The 25,462-nt window shown below is 45.3% G+C and overlaps 2 protein-coding genes and 1 long non-coding RNA gene across 10 annotated transcripts in view; 1 reads left to right on the plus strand and 2 right to left on the minus strand.

The window, feature by feature from the left end:
* The window catches only part of smpd3 (sphingomyelin phosphodiesterase 3), a 46,960-nt gene extending 44,576 nt beyond the window's left edge, over positions 1-2,384 (minus strand). Inside the window, exon 1 of one of the 2 annotated variants that reach the window (XM_023841644.2) lies at positions 2,253-2,384. The gene's annotated coding sequence lies outside the window, so the exon portion shown is untranslated. Of the gene's footprint in view, positions 1-80; positions 268-2,252 lie in introns of those variants that run through there. The other variant, XM_023841640.2, reaches the window with a different exon arrangement.
* On the plus strand, positions 498-8,912 carry LOC140578196 (uncharacterized). Its single transcript, XR_011982274.1, has 6 exons — positions 498-717; positions 3,777-3,970; positions 4,381-4,447; positions 4,755-4,911; positions 6,236-6,361; positions 8,249-8,912. It is a non-coding gene; the product is annotated as an uncharacterized lncRNA (long non-coding RNA).
* Positions 8,913-15,320: 6,408 nt separating this feature from the next.
* ndrg4 (NDRG family member 4) overlaps positions 15,321-25,462 on the minus strand; it is a 34,914-nt gene continuing 24,772 nt past the window's right edge. For 5 of the 7 annotated variants that reach the window (XM_023841659.2, XM_023841657.2, XM_023841658.2 and 2 more), the window contains 7 exons: positions 25,142-25,198; positions 24,964-25,015; positions 23,575-23,622; positions 23,253-23,288; positions 22,938-22,989; positions 20,911-20,949; positions 15,321-20,164 (listed from right to left, as the gene is read on the minus strand). In XM_023841659.2, coding sequence (XP_023697427.1) covers positions 20,010-20,164; positions 20,911-20,949; positions 22,938-22,989; positions 23,253-23,288; positions 23,575-23,622; positions 24,964-25,015; positions 25,142-25,198 — 439 coding nt within the window. In that variant the 3' untranslated portion in view covers positions 15,321-20,009. The remainder of the gene's footprint in view (positions 20,165-20,910; positions 20,950-22,937; positions 22,990-23,252; positions 23,289-23,574; positions 23,623-24,963; positions 25,016-25,141; positions 25,199-25,462) is intronic. The other 2 variants (XM_023841656.2, XM_023841662.2) reach the window with 1 other exon arrangement.

The raw sequence follows: 25,462 nt of genomic DNA on the forward strand, positions 1-25,462 counted from the left end.
TGAACGCTTTCCCTTCTGACTTCTTACTAATTTCCATTTCAGAGTGATGCAAACGAGAGGCACGCAGGCGGCGGACTTACAATATCACCAATGGGGATCATATACAGGTGGGTCACTTGCTTAGGATTTCTTGATTTGCCCTGCCCCTGGAGCGTTCCGATCCGTGATGGAAGTCCACTGCCCAGTCGCCGATTTCACGTCGACGGACTGCATGAATTACTTTTCTAGCACCACCACACTTTGAACAGCTCCATTGACGTCAGCCTCCTTGAGCGACGACGCCACGCCCTACTCATTACCGTCATCGCCAATCGCAGCCCAGAAAAGTAACCAATCAACTGGCTCCATCTACCCTCATTACAGACACCCTGCTACAAACACACATATACACATACACCGACTGGCCACTCCTAGTACCGATTGGCCGAATGCCTGTCATGTAGATACAACTCCACCGAAACAGATGACACAGTTTGCCCCTAAAATACAAATCGCTACCACAAATCTAATCATAATTTGTTCACATAAATGTAGAGTATTCAATTTCTTAAGGAAAAACGTAAAAACTATTAATCTTGTAATAACATTACTCCTCCTCATCGGATTTGCCGGTATTCACTAAGAGTTTTAATTAACTACACTTCCCAGAAAGACCAGGGTGTGCCACAACTCGGTTTCCATGGTTACTGCGAATGCCGTTTCTTTAAGGGATTCAAGGTAGGACACCGTAATACATTAAATAAACATTATTAGGCGTTATTGGGGGTTGTAAAAATAAAAATATTTAAGTACATACGGGAGTAAAATGCCTGCCAATGTCTTTCAGTTCTAACAATGATCACTTATAAGAAAAACGGTCTTGTTAGTTGTCACCTTAAACCACTGAAGGCAATATTATGTTTTACTGGGTTTGCAGGAACGAACAAATATTAACTGTGTACTTGTGGTAGCGAACATTCAGATCCGTTTGAAAGTTAAACAAATTATAGTCGTAATGTTAGCCATGAATTATATTTAGAAAATAACTTAAACTTCAATTATGAATGCTGACACTCAGATTTTTTGGATTTTGGATGTACAGTGATCCTCTCTATATCATGGTTCAGCCATCGCCCCCCTATATATATATATGTGTGTGTGTGTGTGTGTGTGTGTGTGTGTGTGTATGCGTGTGGGAGGGGTGTTTTAAGGCTTAAACTATTAAAAAAAAAAATGTTTATTTATATGGTCTTTCTATATATCGCGGATTTTCACCTATCGTTTCTAAAGCGCGTGGGAGGGATTATTTTAAGGCTTACACTATAAAGAAAAAATGTTAATTTATATATTCTTTCTATATCGCGGATTTTCACCTATCGCTGATGGGTCTGTAACGTACTGTAACTTCCGCGATAGGCGGGGGAATCACTGCACTGTATATAGAACACATTTCCATTTTCACATTTTCTGTAACACGTGTTATCTTTACAATAAAGCCAATACAGTGAAAGCCACTCTTGGTGTATCAGCTTGTCACCACTAAGCAGTACGTATATTTTAATATGTCAACAGAGATTGCTTTCAGGGCCTGCCATCACTTTATAGTATTTACTGTATATATTACGATTTTTTCCCAAATATTTCAAATAGTAAGTCTTCGTGATATATTGCGTACAGTCTGTCCAAATAGCAGTTGTGTGTGTGCCCAGTCTGCTGCCACCGTTTTCACTGTTAAGGTATCTGGGAGGAGTAGAATGCAGTGTGGTCTGCATGCTGTGAGCTAAAAACCAAGCAGGCACAGCTGAGGAAATTTCACAGCTCAGTCAATCAGAGTCAACTTCCATGAGGTATTTAAGAGGAGCAAAGCCATGGAGCTGATCGCACAGGTGTGCACCTTCCCGTTCCATTTGCCCAACCAGGGAGACAGCTGGCCTACACCAAGCCCTCTTGCTCACTCGGAAGCTCCTCCATCGCTGAGCATTCTCCCCGCACACCAGGTGTGAAGTTTTCCACAAGAGCCCAGGGATGAATTATGGAGAACATTTTGGTCTTATTAAGATGAGGTAGTGAACGCTATTTTGAAACACCTGGGACTTTAAAAAAGAAAAATACAAGAACTTTTAAAATACAGGCCCATTTCACAGGTTTTATATATGTTCTGTGTGTGTTTGTATGTGTGTGTGTGTGTGTGTGTGTACTTTAGAAAAACTGTAGATACATGTGTGACAGGAGTGGCTGGCGAGTTAGGCGGCCTAACTTGATCCCACACACACCTTCCATAGTCTGTGGAGTCCAACCTGTCAGCTCCCCTCAGAGCCCAGTTCTTGTTACTGGGGCATCATTCTCTCAGCTTTGGGTGTGATTTTCTTGTACCCTTATTTCTTGCTGTAAATACAGCACTTCCTCACTGGTCCCAGTGTACACGCATGGCATTGTTCTGCAAGTGAAATAATCCAGGAGTTATACTTGTGAAATAATGTGACGACATAATACACTCAGGTGGTAAACGGAGTGACGAGCATTCATGGGGGGTAACCCCACTCCACTGTGCTTTCAACACAACATCATTTTGTCATTTATTATTCATTTATAACTCCATACAGTTTCATATCTATCTCTAGAGACTCATGTAAGAACCTAATTATGGGGGGAGTCAGAGTGCCTGCAATGTAACTGTCCCTTACGGTGGACACCAGAAACTATGGCCTTGTGAGCAAGAAGACAAGGGTAACTACTATATAGCCACATGTGACAGGATTTAAAATGAAAAACAGATGGAGCCTGATTATGAGGATCCATACAAACAATAAATAATTAGAAATGATCTAAAGCTAATGAAGTGAATTAATCAAAGGGGCAAAGCTATGCTCTCAGGACATTTCTGATAAACACTGCAGACGAGGTTTCTGCTCCTGTCTAATCTCTCTGCATCTCTTTCATTTCCTTTCATTTGTATGCTCTCTCCCTGTTTTTTTTTTTGATTACTTGGCATGATTACATGAGGAACATTACTGCCAAGGATGTTTTTACATGTAATAAATCATTAATGTCAGAGCAACCCACTGCTTTTACTGCTGGTTGCCTCTGAGTTTGGTCTGTAATCCGGTTTGTATATCCCCCAAGCACAAGGAGACCAGCAGAGAGAAACAGCACCAAAAGAGATTACACTAAATAGAAAGATGGTGCTTGTTAATGTGTAGCATGTAGCACTCCAGGTTTGCGGTGTGCTGTGTAGCATGTGGCACTCCAGGTTTGCGGTGTGCTGTGTAGCATGTGGCACTCCAGGTTTGCGGTGTGCTGTGTAGCATGTGGCACTCCAGGTTTGCGGTGTGCTGTGTAGCATGTGGCACTCCAGGTTTGCGGTGTGCTGTGTAGCATGTTTAGAAATGTACGTGCACGCTACACTAATGAGGAGATCATTAAAGAAGCAGGAAATGTACAAATAAGTGCAAGCACACTACACTAATGAGATGAGGAGAAACAGGCATGTTTTTAGTATTTCAGAATCATAATCAACTTTAATGACCAAGTATGTTTCCACATGCAAGGAATTTGTCTCCAGTTTTTTCCCTTGCTCTCAATATACTTAGACAAAACAAAAACACGTATAGCATATCTGCCTTAGAATGACAAATCTGTGACCATAGAGAATGAATGGCAAGGAGGTAAGTCAGTGTTTAAAGCCCTAGTTGTGACTGAAACCTGCTGTGGTGTTTATCTGAGGTTTCAGCTTTGTCATGTGATGCAGGGCTTGTCTGCTTCTGGTTTATGAGGAATCCTGCTTTTTGTGCTGGTAGGTGCACTTCCGCCTGGCTCGATTCCCATTCCTTGTGCTCTTCTGCATATCGCCGGATAATTCTGCCAACCCATTCTTATGACTGTGCTGCTGCTGGAACCATGATGAGTTAAAATGGAAAACATTTGGACCAATCTTTAGTAATCGCTCTTGGTTTGATGCTTGATGCCCTTTTAAAGGAGCAATGATTCCCAGGTATGCAATAGCTTTCTGGTGTATAATTAAGATACACTTTGGTAGATTTTGGAATGTGGATTAATTTACTGACTAGATCTGTCAGATTATATTGCTTAGACCTTTTGAATGTTCACTTCTAGTTTATCATTTAAAGTAGCTCAGAATATAACTGGAAAGGTATGACTGTAACTGGCTAGTAAACAAGCTCTTCTACGTACAATGGGAATTAGACTTATGTGTCATGTGGAATGAGGTCAGGGGCTGGTGCATGCTGCCTACCGCCAGTCCCCTAACAATGACAGATAGTTTTCTTTTTCTTCTGCTGGGGGGGTAGGAAGTCAATTTGTATACCAGAGCTGCTCAGTTTTTAGCCTATGATGATCGATTAGCACAGTTCACTTTGTTTTTGACGGCTATGTTTATTAAAGGTTTGAAATGTGACCATTGAGAAGAAAGCTGACGTGTTGAGGTGCTCACAAAGGTACAATGGTGAGGGTAGGTATGTTCATTTCCTGCATGAGCCAACAGCCTGGTCCTTCTCTGGATCTGGTATGACACCCTACAGTGAAGACCCCAAGGAGATAAGGCTCCTCCTGGTGTTAATATAGTAGCAGTTTTCATGCTCCACTCGCCCGTCCTCCTAACTTGCCTGTCCCCCTGTGGAATTATGACAGTGCAGCTGCCATGGCCGTGAATATAGGTCATATTTTATCTAGATCTTGCCCACTGCTGGGCTTCACCCAGCTTACAGCTCCCACTTCTCAGTGATTAGCTTTCCGGGTAATGGTGAACTCCCGCCCAGGTGCGGTCTCCACGTGAGTGACACCTTCCTTTGACGAGCAGTAATGGAGACCTGAGCGCGGTGGTGGCCCTGTTTCATGTACCTCAGTCTGATGTGGGTCTCCGGGCTGTCCACGACAATGTGGCTTGCACCATCAAACTCCTGCGTGAGCACACAGGTACTCCCCGAACCGTACACATGCCCAGGGCATCCCTCCTCCTAAACACCACCATAAACAGCACTCTGCTGCCATGGTCAAGTACACCTTAGCCAGACGGAACCTGAGCAGCCCCTGTTCCTCTCAAGGGAACATAGGCCCATTTCAGACAGCCGCTTTTGTGCCTCACCACACACATATAGATGTAGTGGAGCTATACAGAAATAATAATAATTAATAATAATAGATACTTTATTGATCCCGGTGGGGAAATTGTCTTTACACCTCCCTCAACTTGCTCTTTGTAAGCAAGCTGTCTGCGAAGGGCAGCCACCCATGGCAGCGCCCAGGGAGCTGGGGGTTAAGGGCCTTGCTCAAGGACCCGCAAAAATGCTGAGGCTGGTTTTGAACCGGCGACCTTCTGATTGCAAGCACACAGGCTTAGCCTACTGAACTTAGCCCACAGGCTAAGAAACCAGTAGGTAGCCCATATGATCTGCCATGGGAGATTAGTACACAAGTTTGCTGGGCTATCAGAGACCTAACAGGTTGCAATAGGATATTAGGGAGCTCTCAGGAGTTTGTTGGGCTATCAGAGACCTGGCAGGCTGTAATGGGGTATTAGGAAGCTATCAGGAGTTTGGTTGGCTATCAGAGACGTAACAGGCTGTGATGGGGTATTAGGGAGCTAACAGGAGTTTGGTTGGCTATCAGAGACCAAACAAGCTGTAATGGGGTGTTAGGGAGCTAATTGGAGTTTAGGGGGTATCAGTTAACTAACTGCTGGTAGTGGCGTGTTAGTGATTTCATACTTATGGATGCATACAATGTATCTCCCTGCTGAGAGCACAAATAATGAGATTAAAGCTCTTTGCTGATGTTCCTAAAGAGCACCATGCCATTTGCCAGTTGTTTTTGCTCATGCTGCTATATCTAGGATTCTTTAAATTCCCCCTTCAGCCAATATCCAGAATATACTCCAGCCGAAGATCAGCAGTCAACCCGCAGCTGAGTCTTTGCCAGATCAAATGTATCAGACCAGGTTTATAAGTACTCAAGAAGCACCCAAAAATGCTGATTCCAACCATTAGTTCCTAAACCCCACCCATCAACTTTTAGACTGACCCCATCAGTAGTCAAACCACAACTATCAGCATTCAAACTACACCAAAAAGCACCCATACCTCAGCAATCATACTCCAGAAACCTACCCGCGAGTATTCAGAGTGCACCAGTCAGTTTGACATCACAGAATGGGTCTCACCATAGAAGTTTCCCACCACACTTGCTACATGGAAACAGGACTGCTGGCTGTCAGTCACACACACAACTCTGTCCCCTACAGGGTGGAGGATTTCCTAGCAAGCGTTTGTCAGCAGGAAAGCGTGAAAGAGGGGCAAATATTACCCCACACTGCCACTGGGGCAGAGTCGCTCATTGTAGCAGCTGCAACACATGAACATAAGATACAGTGAGTAAAGTTATGACAGTTTTACTTACAAGCAGGACCGGAAGGTTGAAGCTGGTTATGTGAGGTGGTTGCAGGCTACAGAAGGTCCTCCTCCTCCCATTAGCCCTGTCCTATTCACCATGTGTGCCCAGTCTGGTGAAGGACCGTGGCCCTACTTTGAGCAGCCCTTCAAATTAGAAAGCGAGGCTCTTTCTTTGGAGGTGTAGCCACACTGGGGCCTTGTTTCCTGTAATAACAGACTGTCTGTCTATCTCCCTCCCCTCTCCGTCTTTTCCTCCACGGACCTCCCTACTCCAGCCACAAATTTCCTCACCCAGCTCATAACCTGCGCAGATCTGCATCATTTTGGCTTCCAGAAACTAACAAGTATTTTTATCCACAGTTTATTATTGATTCCAATCTGCTAACACAAGGGAAAAAGAGATCCTAAAGATGATAGATTCACACAGAAGCTCCTGTAACAATCTGCATATTTATTTCTGAACTGTGTTGGGTCCGTTTTTACACAGTAACACAAACAAGGTGTCTCTATGTATTTACAGTATCGTGTTTAATACTTCAATGTGTCTTTGTACCTTCAGAGTGTTTTCCATAGTAACACGGCCTGTTTCATGCAGTCAGTGTGTTGTGTTTTTGTGCAATATCACCAATGTGTTTGTCATTTTCTGTTTTGTTTGCAGGGCACGACAGTATTTGTCATTCTGTAGCGTTTGTTGTCTTTTTATACAGTAACACCACTATATCTGTCATTTTCTTTTGTTTCCTGTGTTTTCATATGGCGACAGTACTGTACAGTATCTAACATCCTGTTTCATTTTCTGTGTTTTCTTGTAGTAACACTATTATATCTGTCGTTCTCTTTCGTTTGCTGTGTTTTGATACAGTAGCATGACTATACCAGTCATTCTGTTTCATTTCCTGTGTTTTCATACAGTAACACCTCTGTATCTGTCATTCTGTCTCATTTGCTGCGTTTGCATACACTAACACCACTATGTATGTCATTATATTTCATTTGCTCTGCTTTTATACAGTGGCACCACTGTACTGTATCTGCCGTGTTACGTTTGCTGTTTGCAGGCAATGACACATCTGTATCTTTTAGTCTGTGCTACATTTGCTGTGTTTTTTTAAGCCACATTCCTGGCGGTTTCCACGTTTCCGTGGATTGCCTCTCCTCTCACCCAGAATGGTATTTTCTGTCCAGGTATTTGGTTTTTAAAAAAAAGCACCTTCGTAATCCAAAGAGAGAGAGAGAGAGAGACAGAAATTAAAACTGTCAGGCTGAGTGAATCCTTGAAAGGCTGTGAGAGATCTGGGCCATCGGGCCGGCATGTATGTTCAGCATCCAGTCTTAGGTCGGGCACAAGCCTGTACAATTTTTTATTTTTAATCTTCAAAACGAAGCAGGCCCTGTCATTAAGGTCTCCCTGGGAGGCCTGACCCTGCCCTCAGTGCCCAGTGCCTCCCTTCTGGTGTTATTTAGGGAGTGGGGTGATGCAGCAGAGCTGTGTAATTACAGGGGAATGAGAGAGCAGCTCTCTGAAGAGGCCCTCCCACCCACAGGAGGCATGCATGTGGCAGGAAGTTCGCCATACACCCAGGGGAAGTGATTGCCTGGGGGGGCGCAGCATGCAAGGAAGTTATTATTATTATTATTATTATTATTATTATTATTATTATTATTATTATTATTATTATTATACGCAAATTCTTTCTTATATTTTACTGCTCATATTACTACAAAGAGAAGCTTCTCTTCAGGAACTTCAGCCCTTAAAGGTTACATTTACAGCTACTGTGCTATGTATTACACATTTCTAATAACTGTTTGAATGATGAACGATTGCCTCAATGAAGAAAATGACTCTTCTCCACTCCCTGCAGGACTACTGGTGAGAGGGTGCTGCAGCTCTTACTCCTGGCCACCAGGGGCGATATTGGGCTATGGTGCCACCAGCAAAATCATATAGGTGTGTCAGGTGCCATGAGGAATTTAAAGCTCTGCCAAGAGGAAGTGAGTAGCCCAAGAGTAAAGGGAAGAGAGTGACAGGTGGCTCTCAGCCTGGGGTCCTATGAGTATCTCAAAAGAAGCCCAGATGTGCTCAGGCAAAACCCAGGATTCATTAAAGAAAATGCATATAGTTATTTATTTTCCATGGAGACATTAATTTGCATTTTTTTTTAAAATACTTCCTGTCACCTCTTCACACCGATTGAAAATGTTGGTAACTGTTACTAATTGCACTGAATGTGAATTAGGCATCAAACATGTGCATGCATGGACAGACATATATAAATAGTCTGTATTCATGAGAATGTGATACAGCATAATGGCATTCCCGCTACTGATTCTGTATGTGGAAGGATTAGAAGAGAACGAGTTTTCAGAAATCACCATTATCTTTTCTTTTTTATTTGTTTACTGTTTGCACATGTGTAGTGTCAGTTTTGCAGTTTATATGTATGTTTGTTTACTCTACCAACCTCAGTGCTGTATGCACGAGAATTTCCCCTGGGATCAATAAAGTTTATCTTATTTTGCCCATGATGATGACTGGCTTATAAGCCAAGGTAGACCTCAAAGAGCTGTTCTGTTACGATTATGTGTCGATGTGCGCTTCATGTGCGAGCGAACGGCCTTTCGAATCTGGGCTATACTTACGCGTATACAGGTTCTGACCATGGTTGGTCTTCTGGCAGCAGCCACCAGGCCAACCTTCAGGTGCTCCATGCCTTCTGTGCTGGATGGCATTCTTTCCATAACAGGCAAACATAAATACTACATTTCCAGTTTCTCTAATGTAATCGAAATAATCTACTACACTCAGACTGTGATAGGAGCACCTAGGGCTAATCAAGCTGTTTTTCTCAATCTATTAATGTGCAAGTCATCCGTGATGCCAGCATGGCATTGACAAATATAGTAGCTCAATGGTCCAGATGAACTTATAATTCACTCATTTTAAGTCTCACGTACCACATCAATATCTCCCAAATGCTCTGGCACAGCACCTACACTTTCATGATACAATTTACGCAAAGTTTTATAAATTAGTTTGATATATTTCAATCAGGGCATACACAAACAGTCATGCTGGTTCGTGTGTTTTTTACGGGGATGAGGCCAGAGACAGCGATGCAAATTAATGTATGTCATGCAGAGTCAGGGTCTGTTTCTGTGAGATAAGGGACTTTAACAGTACATCTTGGGCTTGGGATTCACAGTGTGTCCGTATCGCTCTCTGTCCGCAGCTGAAGGACCAGTCACTGTGTGCTCTGTATAAGGCATCCCTGGCCTGTGCAAACCATGAAGCCGTCCAGATCTAAGTACAATGCAGTCTAACCGATGACGCGCTGCTGGATGACAGATTCGGGTGTGGAGCCCTCCTTGCCCCATGCACACACCTCTTCCCACATACAATATCCAACAATATCCCCTTACCTCATCAGTTCATCCATATGGTTTGAAGAGACCCACACAGTAATGAATCAGCTTCATTCATCAGTCAGCTTGTGTTAGAAGCATGCTCAAAGATATTAAATATTCACATGGCGCTTAATGGTATGGAGTAGTAGGGAAAGTGTGTGTTATTGATCATACAGAGGAATGTGGTCAGTGATGGTCACCAGCATGACGTGGGTGTGGTGGGGGTGCTGACTGTGCTGTCGGTCTACAGGGGGGGGAGGGACTAAAACCAGGGACTGTCCTGAAGCTACCTGCCTGCTGCAGCACATGTGAGTGACTTGCCCCGTTCACAGCTTGGTCACTCCAGCATGTCAGCATAATCCCTCAGCCTCCACCCTTCTCCCTCCACCCCTCTGTCTCCACCCATCTGCTGCTTTCTCTCCATCATCGGTTGCAGAGTCAGGAGTCGGACCCCCGACTGCTCTTTGAATCATACTAACTGAGTATAGCATGGTTTTGCATAAGTGGATGCTGATTGTGGTGCTATGTGATTTACCTGCCTTACCAGTTTATAGCTGGAGGCCCCGCCTTCCACCGGCTCTGGGCACCCTGCCTCCTGCCTCTGCATGATTGCCTCCAGCCTCTGCATGATTGCCTCCTGCTCGCATCCCATTTGCTACCCTCTGTGTTAGGATGATGACTCTACTGGGCTGCCAGCAGCAGGCCGTTCGCATGAAATGACTGGTGCAGGAGGTGAAACCCCTTGGAGAACAGATGAGTATATAGTGCCTGCATCACATACCCTCAACTACATACCTTTTCAAGAGAGTGTTAATCACTGTGTGTCTGTGCATGATTACAAATGGTTTCAGCTAGAGACATGCTAGGCCGAGGTGTGGAAGCTGACTGACGAGCCAAAAAGGGAAAAAGAGTTAAAAGACATACAAATATGTGGCAGGTGTTTGATCTCTGTGCTCTGTAAACACTGAAAACAATTAAATGCTGGAAATGTTGAATCAACTTAAAATATTTGAAGTAATCGATCACACTAAATATTTGAAGTTGCCTCAATGCAAACAATTTATTCTACCCTGTAAAAAATAGATTGAACCATGAGCGTAAATAAGAAAGTGACGGTTAAATGAACAATTTTTTTCAGCTATTGGAATGAGAAGAAACATACTGAACAAACAACTTTGTTTTATTATTCCACTGTATCATGCCCTAGTCAGAATGTGCAATCAGTTGTAGTTTTGCTGAGCTGCAGTCACTACAGTATGTTGTTAACCGGAGTTGTTAGCCATGGCTGTTGGGGATACCATACATTAAATATAAGTAAAACACAGAAGAAAATGGTAGCATATTGACAAAATATGACATGTGCTGTTTATTGTAAATGCTTGGAACTCTAGTTGAAATTAAAGGAATTGGGGGACAAAAATGTGCCAATAATTTGCTGTAAAAGAAATTAAAATAATGCTTTCAAGTAATCATGCATCTCCAAAAGCCCTGTTGCTAAATCTGTGGTAGATAGCATTATTTCAGGAGCTGCATCCAACGTTAAATGACAGGGCAGAGTGTGCGCTGTCTGCAGACTGGCTAAGATGCAGTTTATGCTGCACTGTCTAATGTATGTACATCTGCCCCCTAGTCTTCAGTCTGCATCCTACTTTTTCACTGGAATTGACATTGGAGCAGAAATCCCAACACCCACATCTCTATGGAACCCACAGAATGTGTGAGAGCTGCAGTAGACTGATATCCCATTCAGGGTGTCCCCTGAGATAATCCACACTCTCACTGTGACCCTGTTCTGGGTTAGTGGCATTGATGGACGGATGGATGGCTGGAGCTGAAGCATGTTAACTGGAATCTGATGAGAAGGCTGTGTGGACGAGTGCGCCCTCTGCTGGCTAACTCCAGAAAGCATCCGTCGTATGCAATTATGGGAGGTGGTGTCTGAGTCTCCGTTAGCTGGTCTGAGCACGTTTTTCCACAGCCTGCCTATGACAGTTTCACCAGTGAGCCTAACGATGGTGTGGGCAAGAACTGGACAGAGCCATGTGACACTAGCACAGCAACTCAGGAATGGGGAGCAATGTGGAGAGCGCCCCCCTGTGGAGCGCATGCCTTCCAGCGGCTCCGGAATCCCTCCCCATCATAGATATAACCTCCCACGCCAAAGAAGCCAAATAAACAGATGGATGGCAAATAATGCAGCTTTCTATCTTAAATCTGAGAGAATCAGACACCTCTTCATTGCCGGTTTTAATGGGGGCTCAAAGGCTCTTATTGCATTCTACGGAAGTACTCTCTAGCTCTCTGTAGTGCTTAAGTTTCAGTTTATATTCATTCTGAATGTACTAATGTGCTTAAGAGTCTGATTTCTGCTTACGCTCCAGATGATACAAGTACATTATAGAGCTGGCTATTCCACGAGCGGCCAGAGGAGGACACTCCTGCACAGTGAAACAAGCAATCCACAGTGCAACGTTCAGATTTAATGTAAGATATACTGAAGTCTGGCTCCCCATTTCATGTACATCATGCACTTCAAATTCACTGTGCTATTTGAATGTGTGTGTAGATATTGCCTGACACTTGTGTACCTGGCAACTTGGAATAAAAATGAATGTGAATTTTGTCTCAGTCCACCTGTCCTTCTGAGTACCATCCTGAAGATTAACACACACCATTTTGCTACTGAAGAATTCTACTATTAATGGGTTAGAAGATGGATGGATAGACTGTTACAGCAGGGCATCACAAAAGAAGGGAGGGACCATCCACAGAACGGTTCAAAGCATACAGAGAACTAAACAGAACCTGAAGGGGGAACCACAAAAAAGGACCAGAAGGGGTCAAAACAAAACAGGAAAAATAGGAACTAATTAAAGAGTGACCACATAGTGACCACAAAGACTGGGAGATAACCACAGCTACTGACACAGAGGAGTAGCTGAATACTGCAACACAGGCCAAACAGCCACAATGACTGACTAAGGAACAGAACGATGGGCAGGCAATTAAATACTCACAGATATCAAGGGCTAACTAGGGGCAAGTGTGAACTATTACAAACTAAGGGCAACAAAGAGTAGGTGAGGTCAATTAACAGACAGAGGATCAACACCAGGGGTGGGTAGAAAACAAGATAAAGAACACAAAGAAAAAACGGTCAAAAACACAAATAGCTGAGGCTGAGATCGGGTAAAGCCACCTGCTTAGCCCATTAAGCCAGGCAACAGGCAGGGGAACAGGAAAATACTAGCTGCTAACAACCTGGGAAATAGCGGGAGATTGGAAGACCAGCAACACCCACTGGTCGAACTGGGAAATGACATATGGGACCGGGGCATTACAGGATTCAATCCAGACATACAGTAGACAGAGAGAGTGCAAATCCATCGATGTTCAAACTGCTTACTGTCAGTTGTGAGGTGCCTGGAGCTCATCATGGAGCATCAGTCACAAGGCATGAACCACTCTGGATGGGATTCCAGCATATCACACACACGCAGTGTTTGATATAAATGTATGTAGTTATTTGCAAGTGAGTTTTCGTTATTTTTCAACACAGAGAATTGGCTGAATTTAAGGTAGCGCAAGACTTGCAACAGTTGGGTACACAGAAGAGAAAATGCCTGGATAAACCATTGAAATGGCTTCTGCTTTGTGTTATAAAGTGAGAAAGCCAAACTGGTTACTTCAGGGAATGACCCAAGGGCTGCTCGCTGAAATGATGCTTGATGAGGAATAACAGAGCTCCTGTCTTTGCGAATGTTTGTGTTGTGATGATCTGTAAAGGTTTGTTAGGACATGTTGTTTTCGGTGCGTCTAATTGTCCCCTTGGATGCAATAAGAAAAGTGAAGGAGTCACTCTTCCTCAAACTGCCTGCTTTGAGCATTTTGTGGTGAGAGGGTCTCCCCCATCTGCTAGAGGTGCAGGGCATGATTGGGGCTCCTGGATTTCAGAGGCTGAATGCTGCTGCTTAGTTATATTCTCAGTCATGGTCTGGATCTGAGACAGCTTCTGCACCGTCAGCAGGTCCTGGATGATTAATGTGACAAGCATGTCCCCAAGGTAGCACAGAGGTCCCATGATAAACATCCAAAAGTGCCAGTCTGGGACAGCAAAATATTTGCTCATTAATTCAAGCTGGCCAAGGACACCACTGCGATCGCTCAAAAAATAAATCAGCACCGTCCATCAGAGCAGGAGAATGCAACGGCCAGCCAGTCAGCAGCCCATCTGTTCCGCTTGTCTGAAACACAAGAAGACCCAGAGGTCGGTCTGCTCCGTCGTGCCTGTGCCCGCAGCTCCCAGCAAGTGGCCATCAGCTTGGCCACGCCCTCAAACTCCTTCACGTATTCGTCGCAGACAGCAGCATTCTCATTACTCTGACAAGAGTCCTACTGAGTCACATCTCACACACGCTGCACATTGGTGCCCCCTGCATGCCTGTCTCAACACTTGCAAATTGAAACATTGTCTTTAGCATCAGGGCTTCCTTCTGCTGGAAAGCATCAGACTAGGCTGAGGAACACATGGCTGCAGGAGGCATGTAGAATAATCATGAGTGTCATTCAGGATGTGGAAGCCATAATGGCACACAGTACATGAATTAGGTCACACTGTGTCACACTCATTGATGGGTAGTAAATTAAACACCATATATGAATGTATAGAGTCCGTGCTATCAGTCCGACAAGTGGACTGTCAAGAAGAGACTTCAGCTGATATGTGGTGGAAGTCTGCCACACACCAGTCAATATCAAAAGAGATGAACACCCACTGGGACGGTCTCAGATTCCACTGCGCTGTTTTCTGACTCTTGCTAAGGGGAACAGCCTTATATGATTCTGTAAATGAACACACTATACTTGTAGTATGGAATCAATATCTTTATTTTATATTATATAACACATGTTAAATATCAGAGTAAGAGTGCTTAAAATCTTTTTTTCTTTGAATATTTCACAGTTGAAGAAGAGTGACTCCTTCACTTTTCTTATTGCTTGGTAAGACCTCTGTCTTTCCTTAATGCTGGCAGAATTAAGAGTAGAAGAAGATGGCTACACCATGAGATCCATCTATTGATACTGTTTCATTATATTTTACAGTACAAAATGTAGTAATTCTTAAATATTCTCCAATATCGCATGAGGGCCTTGCCCACCCCTGTAACGGGCCCTCAAACTGCCTGTTTCCTGCTGTCTCCCTCATGACTGTATCTTTCTGACACACCCTGCAGCATGGTGCCCGCATGAGGATGCTCTTGGAGGATGACTAAGTCGCCACCAGATACAGGAGCCCTGCTCCCATTGGGCCCAGTTTTCCACAGCATCATAGCTCCTAACTCTGTTGTGAGGTTAGCATGTAGGAGATGGTCTATAATACAGGGTATGTTTGTTAAGCCATTCTGCTACCCATGTAAAATATCATGGTTGCAGTTTTTTTCTGCAATATTCTGTATTTTGTGTGAGTGCAAAATACTTGTTGTGAGGTCAGCGTATCATAAGGCTAATTTCTGTGACAGACAAAAGACGTTGCGAGAAATGTCTTTATTTTTGATTATGTTCAGTACATGTATAAGTAACGGCAAAGTTATATTCATGTTCACACCTTTTAAATTTATTATGTTAAAGCAGGTTACAGTGAGAACTACTATTTGTGGGCGGAGTGAAGCTCTGGGAGACGCCCACACAACAGGACAGTTAGAGAACACCACAACTTATTGCTCAATACAAAATAGTCTCTAAGTATAATAGTAACAATGATCAGTAACAATAAGAGTAATAATAACACCCCACAGAAACAGTTAAACCACTGGATAATACTATTTATAATATAAAAACAAAGGACCTCAAGGAGGGCAGAGAAGAAGACGTGGTATTTGTTAGAATTCTGCACTAGTTTACATTGTATTACCTTTCTTATTCAGCTTGTCTTAAACACAGCAGGTATCTAAAGCTAGGAGAGAGCGTGGACAGTAGAGCCCAGGCCTAGGCAGGAGAGGGTTAGGGCACACTGGCAATGTGTTAGAGCTTCAATCGGGTCATGTGTGTATAATGTGTTCTTTACAGTCAGCCAGCTAATCGGATTTGGGACTCAGCTCTCCAGAAGTCAAGCACACAGACCGTTTTTGCACCTGTCTGTAGTTCACACAAACTGTCTTGCAGCAGTTTGTCACTCACACACCATCCTGCAGCTGTCTTTTGCTCACACAGACCATCCTGCACTTGTCTGTCACTCACACAGACCATCCTGCATCTGTGTTGCTCACCCAGACTCTCCTGCATCTGTCTGTCCCTCACACAGACTGTTCTGCACCTCTCTGTCCCTCACACAAACCGTTCTGCACCTCTCTGTCCCTCATATAGACTGTTCTGCACCTGTTTGTCACTCATACAGACCATCCTGCACTTGTCTATCACTCATACAGACTGTCCTGCACCTGTCTGTCCCTCACACAGACCATCCTGCACCCATCTGTCCCTGACACAGACCATTCTGCATGTGTCTGTCCCTCACACAGACTGCCTTGCACCTGTCTGTCTCTCAAACAGACGGTCCTGGACAGAATATCCTCCACCTGGAACTCAGCAGTAGATACCTACAATGTGTTTACAGGACTGAGCTAATAGCCATTTTGCTTTAGCACTGTATAATTACTGCATTATTTACACTGATTTGTACACCCCCTCCCACAGCGTATATAGTTTTAAGAGCCACAGGCTATTCAGTTCTCCTGATGGATCACTTACAAGGACCAAAACATTAGCACATAAAACCTGGTTCCTGGTCTGACAGTGAAAACAAACAGCCCCCTTCCCATCCGGCACCCAGCACCTCTGAAATAAACCAGCTCACTTTCAACAGCCAAGCAATTTCCTTAATTCCTCCTCAAGTACCTCTGGCCCTACTCATCCCCCAATGTCTGAATGAAGATCTTGACATCCTTAATCACTGGTTCTAACAGTTAACAGGTCCTTGTGTCCAACCAAAACAGCAACGAGGAGGCAGCAACATTGACACCAGGGTGGGGAAACATTTTGCTGCTGAATTACACTCTTGGCAAATGTAGTACACCAGAGAAGTGATAATGGGCTAGCAGAGAGTCTGGGCTGAGCTCAGGTATTAGAGGGGCAGCGACACTGACACAGGACCACTGAGGATAAAGTCACCATTACAGGGTGACAGGGAGCACTGGAGCAATCAGGGCTCTGTTAGAAGCATGGCTTATGGTCACAGAGGAGACCCAAACCTCTGCATTCAAGGGCTATTTAAACAAGGGCATAGCAGTCAGTTTCTCGTGAGCAGATGACAGTCACGGTCTCTCAGAGAAATGTACAGTAGGTACCACTAAGACCACTTAGCGAGAGACTCTCTCTTAGCGATCCTGGCAGCTGTGAACTGGTGCTGGGTTGCTAAGTGGTTACGTTAGCTAATAGCCCTTCTTTGGGAGAGATGTGTCTGTGAGTGGCGGGGCACCAACAATTTGGGGGGAGGCAGTGAAGTTGGATGTTGCCTTACATTCCAAGCTTGGAGTGAGTTGCTCCATAAAGCTGCACCCCTTGCAGACACAAATGTTTGCCCAGTAGACAGATTGCTGGAACAGACCCCCTGCTTTCGAGGGCGTCACTTTACGATCAACATTCAGACAGATGTGGGACTAAAATGGCCTGGAAAGGAAGAACGCACCAGTTGACAGCTGATCAGGGCCCCACCTCCTACTGGGTGGGACAGGGACCTCCAGGTGGCACTGAGGCCTGCTCAGCAGCAAGTGCTCTCCACCGAGTCCTTAATCTCACTAAACACCATGCTAACACAGAGTCACATGATTTCATAGCCTTACGTAGAGCTTCTTAAAGCAGCAGCATCAGGTTAGGGATGCAGCTGAGGAGCGGCTGTCATCCTGTTCGTGATCGCCTGTCTGGTGCGAAGCTCACAGCACTGGTGCTGTAATGACAGCACAGATGACTGAAGACTACTTTTAATAAAGACCTGCGACTGTATTTTAATCATTTATTGGGCACTCTAACAGGGTCAGAAGTGTGCAGTGGTTTGAGAATAGCATGGCAGTGATAAGGATCTTACGGTATGACAAAACACCAAATAACCAAATCACAATCCTTTCACCTGCTAAGAGAGCCAAGTTTATCAGCAAAATGAGACTTACTAAAGTCAGTGGGAATCTTGTTTGTGTTCGTGTGTCCAGCAGTTTTTATCATGACTCAATGTCGCATCTCCACAAACTCCTTAAAGAACAGACCCACATCTCCAAGTCGGTCCCTGTAGCGTGACATGAATGTGAGGGCTGATAAATGAACACATGGTGCTGACAGTCCTGAAGCCTCTTAAATGAATGAAATGACAATGTGTGAAATTTGTGACTCAGTCCAGCATGTCATCAAGAACAACAGGCTAAGATGGTCTATGCCAGTGTTCTCCAACCCAGTCCTCGGAGACCTTCAGTCCATCATTTTGGTAGAGTGGGAGGGAGGGACGAAAAACATGGACCATCAGGGGTCCCCAAGGACCAGGTTGGGAAAAACTGTTCTGAAAGTGAAAGATGGTGATAGTGAATCCTGTATGAACGTGGCTTCCTGTGTTGGAGAAGTTAGCCTGTGATCAGGATATACTGTATACACTGACACATTTGTGGTAAGAAAACCGCCACAATTTTCATACTAAATACAACTGAGAATATTTCTCTAAATCACCAAGGGCAGTAAAGATTTTATGCCTCTAGTGTGGTAATGTGTATTTTTAATTCAGTGAAACATTGTCCAAAGTTCTCCGCCCTCACAGAAAGTCTAAATATGTCTTGATGTTGCAAGCTTATGGCCATTAAGTTGTTTCCCTATAATGTGTCATGGAATGATGTTTGTAATGGGAATGATGGTGTTCTTCTGCCGGACAATAGCAAACATGCATGCGGACACACTCCAGTTCTCCTGTAGTGCCCAGCCACTATTCAAGGGCCTAGCTTTGGTATGATCATTGTAGTAAGGACCAGGTACTACAGGGGAAGGGGCTGTTGGACCGGCACTGACCCACAGGAACTCCCTGCTGCCAGTGAGTTCTGCGTGGCTCCAAGGCCCGGTTTGGTTTGAGCGGGAAGGTGATTGTCTTTGTAGTGGAGACCCTGGCCTGCCCATCTGTGGCAACACACATCCCTGTGTAGACCCACTGGCACCAGGGAGCTCCTTGGGTCCAATACCACGTAAGTTCTTCTGCAGGTGGAGATATGGAGGCGGGATGTTATGGATTCGTATGTCACAGAGACCGACCCCTTTCTCTGATCCACCTGCCATGCGTTTGTCCCACGCCCTAGTCTGTGACATGACTGTGTCAACGATTTCCATTGCAATGGTCCGAGTTCAACGTAATGCAGCAACTTATGACGAAGGATGAAAACCTCTGATCTTCACGCCTCAGTGACTACATCTCCAACCAGGGTCACACGCTTCGAACGTGGCTGTCTTGCTCGGTGACGCCGTGTTCCTTGTCCTGATACATTATGACATGTTAATGTGATGCTATGCTTCGTGAATGATGTCAGGCTTTCATAGGAAAGCACTGAAATACAGGGTCGCTGCCAACATGTAATGTTCCCAGGCCTGGGCACACACAGGGTGCGCCATGCTCACACGTCTGCACCTCCACCATCAACCCAGGATGTGAAATCTGTGCTACAGAATGGCTCAGCGGCCTCTAACAGGCCTGCTGAGAACTCCAGAGGTTACTGCTACAGTATAGCCCTCGGGGAAGCTGCCTGACTCTATCAGAAACTTTGACATCTTGTGTGTGTGTGTGTGTGTGTGTGTGTGAGAGAGAGAGAGATAGAGAGAGAACCTTACACACTGCTGTGTAGTTTCAGATGAGCATCACCCCAGGAATTTCAGAAAGGTTCACATTTGTGCATTACCGTTCTATCCCCCCTCCCCCACCCCCAACAGCAATACAGAGGAAGTTAAAGGGACAAGAAGCAGGCATAGAGAGAGCATGAGGCAGCAGGGAATGGTGGGTCTGCGTGTCGAGGGGACAACGGGCAAAATGGGGAAAACATGTCCTGACATTACAAACAGAAGTATTCATAGAGGAGTACAGCAAGGAAGAAACAGGGAGGGAGTGAGGAAGGGAAGGAGGAAAGGAGTGTGTCGAGGAAAACAGATGAGGCCGGCAGCCGTCTCTAATGACACCCCCACCCCTGGTAAGGCCCCCCGTGGGGCTCAGCAGGAGACCTCCATGGTGTGGTTGAGCTGACCCACGCCGTCACTGCTGTCCGAGTGGGTGCAGGGGCGGGACCGTGAGCCCTCCACGGAGCCAGCGCTGGTCAGGGAGGCCGTCCGCGAGCGCGCCAGGCGGGTCATGCTGGCTGAGGGCACTGGCAAGGGTAACGGAGACAAGGGTCAGACACTGGAACACCGCACTGTGGGGGGCGGGGCCAACGTAAAAACACGTGACTCTGTTACTTCCCCGAAGGGAGAGCAGGCAGGAGAGCAGCATGCATGCTTAGTGCAGCAGCAGCTTATAAATGGACAGGAGAAAAATACAACAGTAAAAAAATCGAATTCACAACTGCTGAGGCGGCCACAGGTGGGTGGCCCTGTGTCTACATATTCACGCATACTGCTGGTACGGGCACAGCTCGTAATTCAGTATCCTGCATCAAAGTGTGAGAATAACAGGGCGGGGGCTGCCGGGGACATGGCATGGGGCGTTTTACTGCTTTCCCGGCAATGCATGGAAATCTCTCCCATCTGGCCCTATGAAAGGCCAGCCCATGGGACTCCCTCCACATGCAAACATTCATAAAACCAGCAGCGTTTTATGAAACATGGTGCGACACAGTGCTGTGAAGCAGCCTCCCAGCTATTGGGTTTCTGGTCCATCCAGACACCATGCAATGCAGACCTGGAGGTGGGGGTGGGGGTGGGGGTGCTCTGAAGGGGGCTTTTCAGGACGAATCTGAAGATCTACCATATGGACAATAAAGCACGGACCAAGTAGGAACGAGCACTACCACAAGGGAAAATGGAGTTGAGAGAAGCACTGTGAGAGCAAAATGCCTGGGCGTGGAAGGTGGAGCACATCAACAGGAAGGGGGGACGAGTAAACAAGAGCAAGTACCTGGCCCCCCACTCAACCTTCGATCCTTTATATTAGCAACTGAGAGAAGGAGCAGGGGAGACACAAAGGGGTAAGATTAACACATCCGCCCACAAGAGACAACACAGTGCTAGACACCTAGCACACACACACACACGCACATACACACACACACACACGCACACGCACATGCACACGCACACGCACACACGCACACTCGCACACACACACACGCGCACACGCACACACACACACACACACGCACACGCGCACACACACGCACACATGCACACACACAGACCTGAATGGAACGTAACCCAAATTCCAACAATGACAACCTTAACCCCTACCCAGCCCTAACTTTAACCATAAGTAGCCAAACAATATACTAGACTTATAGCATTTTTAGTGTTTGATTGTAGTAATGGATTTTTATAAAATTGAATTTCCCCTTGTGGGGACTGAAGAAATGGTTTCCCCAGCGTCAAAGTAACAAGTTTTCATCATTTCATCTCCACAATATAATGTATATCTGGCCCACACACACAGGGACACACAGGTTTGTAATTATATCTTTGTGGGGACTCCCCATTCATTTCTATGAGGAAAACTCTAATCCCAACATGACGACCTTAACCCCTACTTTAATCCCTAAGTAATCAAATGAAATACAAAACTTTTGACACTTTTAGTTTTTTGATTGCATTCACAGATCTTTGTGGGGACCTGAAAAATGGTTCCCACAACATCAAAAGAAGAGGTTTTTATTACATTGTGGGGAACATTTGGTTCCCCACAATGTAATATAAACATAATTCACACACACACACACACACACACACACACACACTGGCACACACAACACATCAAATGGTGTAAGCACACACAATGCACAGCACACATAAAACATACGTACACATAAACACACTGCACAGTACAAGCACAAGCATACACACATACTGTACACAAAGAGAAGACAGCACACATAAAACATAATTGATTATCTGATTAAAGTTGGAGTAGAAGGCCTAGACTCATGCTAAAAGTGTCATTTCCTAATTCTGATTCCCTGCTAGAGAAGCTGTATTAACTGGATATGATACAGTGATACAAAGGCTAATGGTAAAAGCTCTTTGCTGATTATGGTTCTCATGTACAAATCCTCATGCTAAAAGTTCTGTTGGCTAATTATCATGCCCGGGTACGTATGCTAATACTAAAAGCTCTTTTTACTGGTCATGATGCCCCGGTATATATGCTAATTTAATAAGCTCCATTGACTGCATAAGATTCCCTGATACATAGCTTAAAGCTAAAGTCTCCATTGAATGGACAGGGTTCCCTGATACATAGGCTAATGCTAAAGTCTCCATTGAATGGACAGGGTTCCCTGATACATAGGCTAATGCTAAAGTCTCCATTGAATGGACAGGGTTCCCTGATACATAGGCTAATGCTAAAGTCTCCATTGAATGGACAGGGTTCCCTGGTACATAGGCTAATGCTAAAGTCTCCATTGAATGGACAGGGTTCCCTGGTACACAGCTTCAGTGAATGGATATGATTCATTGGTACACAGGCTAATGCTAAAAGTACCATTTCCAGGGCAACCTTAAATATGTGACTGACTGTGCGTTACTATGGCTTTCTAGAGCCCAGTTACAGACTCCAGTCACCCAGTAAGCCCATACTGCTTTCCAGCACCACATATGAGCAGCACTACTAGATCGTATTTAAAATCTATGTTATGACTCTAGCTAAAGCAGCTAGACAAAATGGAAGCTGGCATCATCCATGTGAACGGAGAGGAAATAGTTCACGGTGACAGACAGAGGGCTGGACACGCAGGTGCAGGGGGTGTCTGCCCGTCTCCTGCCATCTTCTTAAAACAGGCCATGCTTTTCCAGCTCCTGAGGTTAGTCATGAAACACCATTTACACCTAAGAGCCTCAGCACTTTAAAATAGAGAGATAAAGGGTCCTGAACCATAATATGTTCTCTCACACATGCAGTTACTCGTGTTTCCATGAGCATGGTTGTGTACTTACTGTAACCCATTCCCTGGAGGAAGTATTTGAAAGCTTCAGTCAGTTTTCCAGGCTGAAAAACAAACAAGCACACCTCCTTACACATGGCCCATGGACGCCCCCCCAACACCATGCTTGGACAGAATGCGCCTGAGCAGCCCTGCCAGCGTGCGGGCAGCCACGGGCCATGGGCAGATGGCCTGAACGTCACGTCGCAGACTACTTATTCATCCTTTCCATGGTTCCTCGCTGCGTTCATTCACCACATGGAAGTAAGGTATAAAGGGGTAACGAAGAGGCATCAGGGGTAGAAAACACAAGGGGGGGTCAACCAACCTGTGTGATCTGTGGCAGTCCACCGGAGTCAGCCATCTGTGATTGGAAGAGAGAAAGATGTGTATATAATTCATACTCTGTATTTTTATTTTTAGATGGTTTGTACTAATATATTGCTAGTATATTTCTAACAAAAAATCTACAGCTTATTAAAGTGGCATAAATTATTTCAATTAGTCTAACCCAGTGTTTCTGCCCATGTTTTTGCTCCCTCCCAGCTTGGACAGTCTGGGGGGGGGGGGGGGGGGCAGAGGACGGGGTTGAGAAACACTGGTCTAATCAGACTGTTGGGTTGACTTTATGAAACGTAAGGCGCTTGTACCTTCAGAAAGGTGGTATTGGTGGGGTCCAGCTTGGAATTGCATTCGACCTTGACGAGGGACAAACACAACAAACATAAGAGGTAAGAAAGAACCAGGGAACGGCGAGAAATGCAGGGAAGAGGAGAGAGAAAACAGTGGAGAGACAGGGAAGACAGGAGAAGGAGGCGGTGGAGAGTACCTGCAGGCGTGGTGGGAGGGAGAAGTGGGCCACCCAAATGCGGCAGGCTGGCGCAGTGGTGAGTCATGCAGTATGCAGCTCAGACCGTGCAGCTGCCTGCGGTCACGCCCCAATTCCCAGTTGACATGGGTTCTTGGTCAGCCCTCCTGCCCTCGCATCCCTCCCTCTGCTCTCTGCTCACCCATCGCCCCGAGGAAGAGCCTGAACGTTAATCTGACCTCCATCTGTCTTTCCTCAGTCTGCAGAGAGGACTCTGCCTGTCCTTTCTCCCAAAGAGGTAGGAGTTGGGGGGTTCCTTGCCCTGTCTTGGGGTAGAGTACATTCTCTGCTGACTATCAACTGTGGAAGTGGTGAAAGGCACCAAGTTCCTTGGAGCACACATATCAGATGAGCCCTCTGGGACCAACAACATCACCCCCAAGACCAAGAAGGCACCACAGCGCCTGCACTTCCTCCGCTGACTGAGAAGAGCACGCCTCCCCTTCCAGTCCAGCTTTCTACTGAGGAACCACAGAGAGCATCCTAACCAGCTACATCACTGTCTGGTACGGGAACCGCAAAGCCTCAGACCGCAACACCCTCCAGTGAACAGTAAGGGCAGCAGAGGAGACCTTTGGAACCTCCCTGCCCTCCGTTATGAACATATACAACAAATGCTGCAGCAACAGGGGTCTCTCCGTCACACGTGACCCCTCACACCTGTCAAACAGCCTGATCACCCCCTTTCATCTGGAAGAAGGTTCCAGAACATTCGGTCCACCATCAATAAGCTGTGCAGCAGTGATTCCCCCAGGCTATCAGGCTTCCCAGCTCCCACCTACCCCATAAATACTGATAGATGCTCATTTACACAAACCTGCTTCTGTTATCTGTTACTCGCAGTCTGTTTACATGCATTATTTACTTCTGTTATTTATTGGTTGTTGTTGTGCATTGTTGTGTACTGTTTTTTATTCCATTTTCATTTTAATCCATTTTAATCAACTGGTTCTGGCTGTATACTACTCCAGAAAAAATGCAATTTCATTTCACATGTGTGAAATGACAATATAGGGGCTTGACATAACTTGACATTGAAGACTAAAGATGGTGCCACTATCCCAACCTCAGATGGAATGGAAATGGGGAAGATGGTGACGGAGAGAAGCAGAGGAGTAAGAGAAGTAAGAGGAGGATGAGCAGATGATGAAGGCAGAGCACAGGGACATACCACTCCCTCCTCGGCTGGGGAATTGTCACCAACAACAAGCATGACAGGGCACCTGTTGGGAAAAAGCACTTTAAACACCCGAGAGTGGATGTCTAGTTCTGTAAGGACTGGAAGACGACGATATGAATGCAGAGGCACCTCTGCAGAGCCACACAAACAGAGAAGGGGAGAGTCTCACCGAATGGTCTTGGCATTCAAGGCAGACCCCGTGCGGTTCATTTCCAGATCCCGACGGCTGGAGCACAAGTCAAAAGAGTGCAAACATCAGCTCAAATTGAGCTGTGACTACAGAAGGACTGTGTTTGTGTGTTTGTCTGTGTGTAACTCCAGAACTGTCTCTACGGCCTAACTGTATGTGACCTGTTTTATTCTAAAATTGTATGTGACCTGTTATATTCCAAAACTATATACGACCTGTTGTATTCCAAACATGTGACTGTATTACCTGCTGTATTACTAACCTGTAAGTACAGCCTAACTGTATGTGACTGTATCTACT

Source organism: Paramormyrops kingsleyae, chromosome 13 (assembly GCF_048594095.1).
Source record: "Paramormyrops kingsleyae isolate MSU_618 chromosome 13, PKINGS_0.4, whole genome shotgun sequence".
Classification (NCBI taxonomy): Eukaryota; Metazoa; Chordata; class Actinopteri; order Osteoglossiformes; family Mormyridae; genus Paramormyrops; species Paramormyrops kingsleyae.